General features: G+C 54.5%; 2 protein-coding genes across 3 annotated transcripts in view; one reads left to right on the forward strand and one right to left on the reverse strand.

Annotated features, from left to right (window-relative positions):
* Window positions 1-1,364, forward strand: part of PNOC (prepronociceptin) — a 27,697-nt gene extending 26,333 nt beyond the window's left edge. For both annotated transcript variants that reach the window (XM_021716818.1, XM_008066509.2), the window contains exon 4: window positions 954-1,364. The gene's annotated coding sequence lies outside the window, so the exon portion shown is untranslated. The remainder of the gene's footprint in view (window positions 1-953) is intronic.
* A 6,530-nt stretch (window positions 1,365-7,894) lies between these two features.
* The window catches only part of ZNF395 (zinc finger protein 395), a 14,225-nt gene continuing 11,546 nt past the window's right edge, over window positions 7,895-10,573 (reverse strand). The window contains exons 8-10 of the mRNA XM_021716823.1: window positions 9,956-10,048; window positions 8,729-8,832; window positions 7,895-8,419 (exon numbers count right to left, since the gene is read on the reverse strand). Coding sequence (XP_021572498.1) covers window positions 8,308-8,419; window positions 8,729-8,832; window positions 9,956-10,048 — 309 coding nt within the window. The 3' untranslated portion in view covers window positions 7,895-8,307. The remainder of the gene's footprint in view (window positions 8,420-8,728; window positions 8,833-9,955; window positions 10,049-10,573) is intronic.

Below are 10,573 nucleotides of genomic sequence, written 5' to 3' on the forward strand. Positions count from 1 at the left end.
GGCCACTGCACTTCAGTCTGGGCGACAGAGTGAGACTCCAACTCAAAAAAAAAAAAGAAGAAGGCTGGGAGGAAATGGAGCCACCTAACACTGGAATGGAGTAAGGAATCCTGTTTAGAAAGTGCGATGACGTCCCAGGAAAGAAGGGCATCGGGGTGCTCCAGACAAACTATGAAAAGGGCACAGCTGGTCTTGGGGTCTACCTTCCCTTTCCTTGATCTACCTATCCTGTCTTCCTCTTCTCTGCTGCCCCGGGCCTTGACTCCTCTAGACAGCGGAATATGAGCAAATTCACTCAGGGTCGGGTACCTTTGATGTCAGGCTTGAGAGCACTCGGTGGCTCAGCCTGTAATCCCGCGCCTTTGGGAGGCTGAGGTGAGTGGATTGCCTGAGATTGCGGGTTTGAGACCCGCCTGGGCAACTTGGCGAGACCTCATCTCTACAATAATCAACAAATAGCTGGGTGTGGTAGTGCATGCCTGTAGTTCCAGCTACTCGGAAGGCTGAGGCAGAAGGGTCGCTGGAGCCCAGCAGGTCGAGGCTGCGGTGGCTGGGAGCGGCCACTGCACTCCAGTCTGGGCGACAGAGTGAGACTCCAACTCAAAAAAAACCAAAAAACAAGAAACAACAACGATAAACGAGCACACAATGTAGCAGGGATTCTGCATACCAGGGAGAAGAGAACCCTTTCCGGTTCAAGGGCTGACGGTTCAGCCTTTCAAGTCACAGCCCCCCGGCCTCCCCTCTATCCTATCAGTCTCGCCTGCAGACTCGGGGGCCAGGGGAGCAGATGTTGTACTGGGAGTTGGGGGACCCTTCCGGCTACTTCAGGGTTCATTTAATTGGGTTGATAACTTTGCTTCCTTTCAGTTGCTTCTGTCACCAGGGCGAAGAGAAGAGAAGGGCCAGAGACATCATCAGGTTTGCCATTTTAATCGTTTCTGTCTCCCCAGGCGTCCGGGTGACCCCCCAAACAGCATGTGTCCAGCCCCAGACCTGCCGCCTGGGAATCAGGATTCCTTCTTCCCCGAGGCACTGAGCGAGCACCTGCAGGACCCCCCAGCCTCCCCGCAGGCTTTGCCTCCAGAACCTCCCCGTCTGGTTGACCCTGCCCCACCCCCGGCATGCTCCCCCCACCTGTTGCCACATCAGAGTGTATTTTTGTAATTCCTCCGGCTAACATTTCAGCAACCCCTGTCTCTGCCACTCGCCCACCTCCTCCTCTGAGGGCCGGCGACCAGAATACCAAGCCTGGGGTTTTGACTGGTCACTGCCATCCCTTGTTTGTAAAAGAGCTGTTCTTTTTGACTGATTGTTTTGAACAACGATTTCTCCATTAAACTTCTACTGAGCAAACGGTTCATCAGTGGGTCTGCTGCTTTCAAGCGAAGCGACTGAGAAGTATGGACTCTGCAAACACACCACTAGGGCTGCTTGCCCGCCTCCTGGGAGGCCGAGACAAGAGGCCTGTGGCTCTGCTGTGTAGAAAGTAGGAAGGGCAAGCCGGGCTCCGTGGCTCAGCCTGTCATCCCAGCGCTTTGGGAGGCCGATGTGAGTGGATCGCCTGAGCCCGCGGGTTTGAGACCCGCCTGGGCAACTTGGCGAGACCTCATCTCTACAACAAATCAAAAATTAGCCGGGCGTGGTAGCGCGCGCCTGTAGTTCCAGCTACTCGGACGGCTGAGGCGGAAGGATCGCCGGAGCCCAGCGGGTCGAGGCTGTGGTGGCCGGGAGCGGCCACTGCACTCCATTCTGAGCGACAGAGTGAGACTCCAACCCAAAAAAAAAAAAAATAAAAGTAGGAAGGGTAAGGCACCCTCGGAACTCGCTGTGTCCCCGATCCAAGAGCAGTGGTGAGGGAAATGAATACTCTCAGCTATATGAGAGACTGGCAGGAGAGAGGAGCAGTGGTCCCCAAACCTCTCCTCCTACACCAGGGCCTTGAGGGCCAGTTGCTAGGCCCCTCCCCCAGCTTCTGGCTCAGTAGAAAATCTGCCTTTTTGGTTGGACACACCTGTAATCCCAGTACTTTGGGAGACTGAGGCAGGAGGACTGCTTGAGTCCGGGAGATCGAGACCAGCCTGGACAGCAAGACCCAGCCCGTCCCTAGAAAAAATAAAAAAATTAGCCAGGTGTGGTGGCTCTCCCTGCTCAGGAGCTGAGACAGGAGGATTGCTTGAGCCCAGGAGCTCGAGGCTGCAGTGAGTTATGACCACGCTACTGCACTCAAATCTGGGTAGCATAGCAAGACCCCCTCTGTATTTAAAACAAAAATAAAAAATTAGCCAGGCATGGTGGTATGCACCTATACCCCCAGCTAATCTAGAGGCTGAGGTGGGAAAATCACTTGAGCCCAGGAGTTTGAGGTTGCAGTGAGCTATGATCGCTCTGCTGCACTCTAGCCTGGGCAACATAGCAAGATGCAAGACCCAGAGGTCAGAAGTGGCTGGGGTAGTGAAGGGTGGAGAAAAAAAAAAACCTGTTTAAAACAAAAACAGCCAGGTGCGGTGGCTCATGCCTGTAATCCCAGCACTTTGGGAGGCAGAGGCAGAGGCAAGAGGACTGCCTGAGCCCAGGGGTTCGAGACCAGCCTGGGCAATTTGGCGAGGCCTCATCTCTACAATAAGTCAAAAATGAGCTGGGTATGGTGGCGCACATCTGTAGTTCCAGCTACTTGAAAGACTGAGGCGGAAGGACTGCTGGAGCCCAGCAGGTCGAGGCTGCGGTGGCCAGGAGCGGCCACTGCACTCCAGCCTGGGTGACAGAGTGAGACTCCAACTCAAAAAATAAAAACAAAAAAATAGACCAGGTGTGGTGGCTCAAGCCTGTCATTCCAGCACTTTGGGAGGCTGAGGCAAGTGGATTGCCTGAGTCCACAGATTCAAGACCAGCTCGGGCAACTTGGCCAGACCTCATCTCTACAATAAATAAAAAATTAGCCAGGTGTGGTAGCACACGCCTGTAGTTCCAGCTACTTGGAAGACTGAGATGGAAAGATTGCCACAGCTCAGCAGGTAGATGCTACGGTGGCTGTGAGTGTGTCTTTACCCTCCAGCTTGGGTGATAGAGTGAGACTCCAACTCAAAAAGAAAAAAGAAAGAGAAAGAAATCTGCCTAAATGCCTTTTTAACAAGCTCCAGGTGACACAGCTCCTGCTAGTTTGGGTCTAACAGACTGAGACACAAACAAGGGGCAGAGCTGATGCCACTTTTATCTTCAATTTAACATGCTAAGGTGTGTCACTGCCCAGAGTTCAGCAAACATATGGGATGCCCAAACAGAGGAACTGGAGGAGAGTAAAACACCTACAAAAGTGGATAGGGTACCAGGAAATCAGCAAGAAGTGGTTGGTTGGGCGCTGTTGGGAGCTGGGGAACACTGGTAAGGGCAAGAGGGTTCACATAGCTCTCAGTGGAGCACAGCCATCCTCACACTGTAGGGGGTGGCAACGCAACACTCGCACTCATCCCCTCTCCCCTGCTTTCAAACTCCAGTTTGGTGTCTCCTGTTGGCCAAACCCAGCCGGAAGCTGAAAGGTTAAGGGTTGACCCAATGATGTAGCCACAAAGGTTAGCGGTGGGAGGGGGTCTGAGCTGCAAATGAAGAATGCAGTTAACAGTCTGGGGGGTGGGTCTTTGGCAAACGAAGTAGAGCAGGCTGATTCTATGTGGGCCTCTCTTAGAGAGGTGGGGGAGACAAGGACATGGAGAGGGGAGAGATAGAAGGCTTCTGTTCTGCCCCAGGGCAAGGGAAAAGGCAAAAAGGAGGAAAAAGAAACTGCTTTAAGGGCCGCTGGGCCGAATTGTGCCCCAGGGGGAGTTGCTGCATCTTCCCAGAGCACAGCACCCGGGCTGGCCAGCAATGCTGGGGGTCCCTGGGACCCACCCCCAGGGACGCCCAACAGTCCCCACAGCCCCTGACCACCTCTCAGCCTTCCCTCCTCCTTGGAGGCCAGGGACAGAAGGCCACCCTACTGCAGAAAGGATCCCGCCAGCCCTCCACCTGGCCCACCATCACCACCTTCAGCTCTCTCTAGATATATTTTGAGCATTTGAACACATTTTCACAACAGCTTCCTCAAGCCTGGTTTGTTCGACTTGGAAGGCAGCTGTGCTAACCACTATACCACCGATACTTCCGCTGATTTGACTTGGTCTTCTCAGAACCTCGTTTACTGCACTATGTGTTTTTGGTTGTTTGTTTGTTTGGGGTTTTTTTGTTTTGTTTTTTGAGTTGGAGTCTCTGTCACCCAGACTGAAGTGCAGTGGCCACTCCTGGCCACCGCAGCCTCGACCTGCTGGGCTCTGGCGATCCTTCCGCCTCAGCCTTCCAAGTAGCTGGAACTTCAGGTGCGCGCTACCACGCCTGGCTAATTTTTTGATTTATTGTAGAGATGAGGTCTCGCCAAGTTGCCCAGGTGGGCCTCGAACCCGCGGGCTCAGGCAATCCACTCACCTCAGCCTCCCAAAGGCGCGGGATTACAGGCTGAGCCACCCAGCCCGGCTCGTGATTTTGTTTTTGAAGTCAGTATCACATTCTGTTGCCCTGGCTGGAGTGCAGTGGCACAATCACGGCTCACTGCAGCCTCGACCTCCCAGGCTCAGGCAGTCCTTCTGCCACCACGCCCAGCTAATTTTGTTTTTTTGTAGAGATGAGGTCTCACTATGTTGCCCAGGCTGGTCTAGAACTCCTGGGCTCAAGCAATCCTCCCGCCTCAGCTTCCCAAAGTGCTGTTACTAGCCACCACGCCGGGGAATGCACAAAGTCTTTCTTAAAGTTCAGCAAGAGAAATGATATATACCAGCCCCTGGGTAGAATGACGTCTTCTGCTCCCAACACCCTTCCCACCTAACCTAGCCTTGTGAACCATCTGGGCCATCACAGCACGTGGAACCAGTGTCTGTAAGGCGCTGACCCTGCTCTGAAGTCATCTTACAGAGAGAGTAAGACTTATTTTCTCCCAAGTTGCTTGCCCAGTCTCCCAAAGACTCAGGAATATGGACAAGAACAAGCTCCCCTCTGTCAATATAAACAATAGAAAATAGTTCCTGCCTGGATCTCAGCCCTAATGTCATTATTTCCCAGTCTATGTCCTCGGGCAAGTTATCTAACCTCTGTGCCTCCCTCTTCTCAACTGTAAAATGGGAATAATAACTGTAACTCCCTCAGAAGCTTACTCAGATAGCCCATGTAATCATTTGGCATAGACCCTGGGTAAATGCTACCCACCGTTACAAGCAAATGAACGTGTTCGCGTTGGCTAGCATCTGACATGCCGCCATCTGTGTAACGCCAAAGACAAGGAGAATCTTCCTCTTTGTACGGGGAAGGGCAAAGGGACAGCCACACATTATATCAGACAATGTACCATTTTATTCCTTATAAAATATATTTCATATTGTTGCTGTAAAAACATTACATTTCACATTTCTTTAAAAAAATTTTTAACAGTAAAAATAATACTTGGAAGACAGCTGGGGGAAAAGGCGCCATAAGACAAATTCACAGATGGGATTGATCTCCCTCTTCTTTTTTTTTTTTTTGCCCCTGGTAAAGTCAGAACCTGGGATGACCAGAAAGTAACAGGACACATGTCTCTCAACAAATCAGTTTCCACATCCAAATTAACATTGTTTTCCAAGGAGTCAAGCCATGGGCCGGCGGCGACAATGTGGCCGCTGCTCAAAACACGCTCTCTGAAATCACAACATTGCTTTCTGAGCCGGTTTAAAAGTCATCCTTAAGCACAAGCTCTTGTGCTTTGACGGTTCTTTTGCTTTGGACCTGAGACCTCACTTGACCACGGACACTCGCTGGACTCTCTCTGCGCTCACGGAGTGTGGGTGCAGACACAGCATCCTGTTCAAAACTCAGCGCCACCGACTCTAAAGGCGACTCCAAGAAATACTCAACGTAAAGGGCACCTCACTGGGACACGCAGGCAGCTTCCCAGAGTAACTGCTTTCCAGATCAGTCCTGTTGGGCTCGAAAGCACTCGCGTGGCATCGTCCTCCGGTCAGATGCCGCCGCCCCTCTGGGCTGGGAAGGAGGGAGGCTGAGATGAGGAAGGAGGGCACGATCGCCGGGGACCGCTCACAAGCCCCTCCACCCTCTGCCAAGAAACAGCTGGAGCAACCCCAGCGACAGAGCACGGGGGAGGAGCCGGCACGACGGGACAGAGATGCAGGCAGAGGAGGCCAAGGCCGCCAAGGAGAGAGGGAGCATCCGCCGGCAGGAAGGCTGCGCCCCGGCCAGACGAAGCACAGGAACAAGACGAAACCACCTCGGCTGCTCACCTGTTCCAATCTACCTCTCTTCCTTTCCTGCCCCATGGACCAGGGGCATGAGATGCCCACCTCACAAAGAAGAACGCCCGTCTACCCAGTGCTGTCCTTATGATCCAAAATGAGGGGCGCGGGGGCAGCTTTTCCGAAGGTGAGGCTCTGCGTGAGGGGAGAAGCGGCCCTCCTGGGCAGCGTGCCCCCGGGTCGAGAACGTGCCCTCCCCTCACCGACAGCATCTGAAGATGGACATCATGGGAAGTGAGGACAGCCGCGAAAGCCATCACTACTGCCGGTTCTTAATTCCCAGGCGAGCCGAAGGGACAGGAAGGAGAGCCCTGGGTCACCACGGGCTGCTTTCGAGCTTTCCCGAGAGACAGAATTTCACATACTTTTTTACCAAGTTATGAAAATAGACCCCATCACCACCGAAGACACCTATGCGTAAGAGCATCTGTGTCTGTTGTCACCAACCCAGGGCACTACACCCTGGGTTGGTGACACAACACCATGCCCCTGCTGTAAGAGGTGTGCAGGTTCTGTAGCTCTGTGTGTCTTAGACCAAAAGGTGCATGTCTGTGTCCCGTGTGAAATGGCCAAGGCACCTCAGTGGCCAGGTGTTTTCACCCGGGACTGGGAGGATGGCTTCGATGACCCCCAAGGGGTGGACGCTGCTGCTCAGCCCCAGGAAAAGTGGCTTGGTGGGATTCCATGAGCCCCCGACTCTGGGGTGCAGGACCAGGGCTTGTACCCAAGGCAGTGGGGCCCTGGGTGGTACCCGAGGAATCCTCAAACAAATCAGGCCCGGAAGAAAGGGGAGACTCCAGGACAAAAGCATGTCAGCTCCCAGGGCACGGCTCTCCCGGTCTCCCTCAGCGTGCGTTGGCACGACGCTAACCCCCCAGTGTCCTCCTCAACAAAACACCTTCCGCCCATTGACCTCAACGCAGCCCAGTCTCCTGTGGCCTCCAGAAACACCAAGGGCCAAAAACGCCAGCAGCCACTAACCCAACCCCTATGTTCCTCAGCTTGAATCGTTCCCACAAGTACGCCCGCTGACCCTCCCCATCCTGCCTCAGTGGGAAAAAGGCAAAAAAGGAACTTAGCGGGAACCTACTGAGGCCTCTCCAGCCACTCAAATAAAAGAAATCTAGTCATTAAAGGCTTCCAAATACATCATGAGAGAAAATAAAGCATCTCCAAAGTGTCTTTTCCATACATGGAGGGCGGGGGCGTTCATTCAGGTAAGAGCAGAGTGTTTCCACAGACACCAAAACCCTCTGGGACTTCCTCGGGGAAAGAGGAGAGAACGGTCAAGGTAGTGTTTAACTGCCACATTCCAAAAAAGTGAATTCTTACTAGCCTTTGGGCTCAGTTATTTGGGGACAGTCTTTAAAAAACCTCTTAGTCTGGGCTTTGAGAAGAAGCCGTATAATATCTGCTGGGGTGCCGTCTAATGTTTCAGGGAGCCCAGATTCAAGAAAGGGTTTTCCTTTGACTGCCGTGGGAGCTGCTCAGACGGGGAACTGGAGGCACACCCCGAAACATGCAGGACTCCCCTTCACTCCACGCAGGCAGTCCTGCACTCTGAGTCATCCACCAGTCAGAAGCTCTTTTTTTTTTTTAAGAAAAGTAAATGTATCTTGCTCACAGTCCTTTCTGGAAGAGTTGAGAAAGCAAAGAATTCACCGACTCAGCAGGAAACAGAACGAGCTGTTCCTTCTTTTGATACGCATTAAACTAACCCCTAGAGAGAGGAGACGTGGGAAGGGAGGGTAATTAATTCTTTGGTCTCTGGTTCACTGCTGAACACCCTTGGCCAGTTTGGGCTCTCTCCTATTTTAGGGGAAAAAAACTTTTCTTTCTCTTTAAAAAATAAAATGTTCCCACAAAAGGGAGAAAACGCTTTAACCTTAGCCAACAGAGCCCAGACTGTGGTTTCCCCTCTTTCTCTTTTCGGTTTCTGCTGAGGGCTGGTGACACGTCTGCCTGCTGTCGCCGGCAGGGCCCAGCCGGCTGGACAGGTTCAGTCCAGGAAGCGCTGGCAGGCCTTCTTCCACCGGCAGGCCGTGCACCACTGGTCCCGGTGCTCGATGCCGTACACCTTGCGGCACTTCTTGGCCTCCCCTCGGGCTTTCCTGCCAACAGAGTCGCGAGAGCACAGAGTCATGCGCGGGTGGCTGGACTGGGAGGGCGGCTGAGCGTGAGGCTGAACCAGCAGGCAGAGGCTGGAAGGAGTGGCTTCCGGCGACAGCCAGCGGGGCCAGGGACCAGAGGCTCCAAGGACGGAAGCCAAACCATCCGGTGTGTCCTCCATCTGAGATCCCCTCTGAGGACTAGTCCTGGTGACTTCAGCTGGGTGGACTCGAGAGTCCACGCCACCAGCGTCGACAGGGAGGGCGGGGGGACAAGAGCCGGAAGGAAGGGCACAACAGCGGGCGTCTTACCTGGCGCTGCTCTGGGCCCGGGGTGGAGAAGTGACAATCAGGTGAGATTTCATTGCAGGTGGTGGCTGCTGGGGCTCGCTGAAGCTTAGTGACCGGCTCCGGACCTGGACATGGGGAGAGGGGCCGTGAGCACAGACCAAGAGCCCGGGGCAGTCAGGAGAATGAGAGAGCCGCCCGCACACAGGACAGTCATCCACAGGTCCCCAGCCCTCCCTGGGCCGCCTGAACAGAGAGCACATTCCGGCAGAGGGAGCTCTCGGAGCGGGAGGTGGGGAGCAGGCCTCCAGGCCACGTGCCAAGTGGAGCCAGGGCCAAGGGCAGGGGGGCCCTTGGCCTGGCCCTCATCAGGGCTACTCCCTGCTCGGGACTCAGGTGCAGTTACCGGGCCTGGAACAAAGGGGAACAGCCCGCCTCAAGGGCGCTGTCTGGCCCTTCGGTTTCACAGTGTGTGACACCTCCCCTAGGAAGTAATTAAAGACTAGGGCTTGCTCAAAATGACTCCAGTTGATTTATTTTTATTTTTATTTTTTTGAATTGGAGTCTCACTCTGTTACCCAGGGCCGGAGTGCAGCAGCATGAACACGGTTCACTGCAGCCTTGACCTCTTGGGCTCAGGCAGTCCTTCCATCTCAGCTTCCCAAGGTGGGACTACAAATGTATGCCACCATGCCTGGATGGTTTTTTAAATTTTTTTGTAGAGACAGGGTCTTACTACATTGCCCAGGCTGGTCTCTACTCCTGGGCTCGGGCAAGCCTCCCGCTTCGGCCTCCCAATGTACTGGGATTAAAGGTGCGAGTCACCATGCCCAGCCCAATTGATTTTAGTTTGAGGCCAAGCGATCTATGACCCTAAAAATCCCAGTGGCCTTGGGAACTCTGACCCAGCCCACGCAGCCCTGTATATTCTCTCCCTTCCTCTCCTCTAGGCATCAGAACCCTAACAAGCACCCAAGGACCCTCAGGACCACATGGGGCACAGATCCCAGCCTTGCCCAGTGACTTTCTTAGCAAGACGCCAGCTTAACCTCTGCAAGTACCTCCTCCCACCTCTGGAGAGGGTCCGAGAGACCAAGTAGCTGGAGGGCTGGAGACAAGACCGGCAACACCAACTTGGGCCATATACCGCATGCCCGAGAGACAGTCTCCAGCCCAGGGATATGTGGGAGAGCCCTCGGCTCGGACCAGGCCCCTGGGGATGCGGCCAGGCACCGAGACGGGCACACTCACCGGAGAGAGGGAGCAGGCGGTGGAGGGGGCAGCAGCCCAGCTGACACTGGTATAGATGTGTGGCGAGACAGGGACCTGGAAGGACGGCAGGGCCTGTGGAGACGAGAGAGCGTCAGCCCGGACTCTGGCTCGGGAAGCGTCTGGCGTCTGCCTGTGACCCCTCTAGACCGCACTGGCAATGGGAGGCACATCTCTGCGTAAGTGACATGACCGGAAACCACTGGGGCACACCAGACTGGTCCTCCTGAAGGCAACAGCAGAGTGTCCAACCGTTCGACGTGGTCGCCGCACTGCAAGCCTCCAATCTCGTTCTGGAGCCCTCCTCTCAGAGCTGGTCTGCACGCCCGCCCCGTGACTTAATCATGCCAGAGGATTCGCTTCCCAGCCAGATCGGCTACCAAGGACATGCTGCCACAGTAGCCAGGAGAGGACCAGAGGCCTCTGAGTCTGGGTGGTGTTGCTAGAATGAGATAGGGCATCCCCGGGGCACCACGTGGAAGGAGCCACCTGCTCGTGGAGATCTGGGTTTAGGTGTCTTTGTGAAAACACCAAGCCGGACTCCGTGGCTCAGCCTGTAATCCCGCGCCTTTGGGAGGCTGAGGTGAGTGGACTGCCTGA

This window comes from Carlito syrichta, unplaced genomic scaffold (genome assembly GCF_000164805.1).
Source record: "Carlito syrichta isolate Samal-C Ts95f unplaced genomic scaffold, Tarsius_syrichta-2.0.1 Scaffold308976, whole genome shotgun sequence".
Lineage (NCBI taxonomy): Eukaryota > Metazoa > Chordata > Mammalia > Primates > Tarsiidae > Carlito > Carlito syrichta.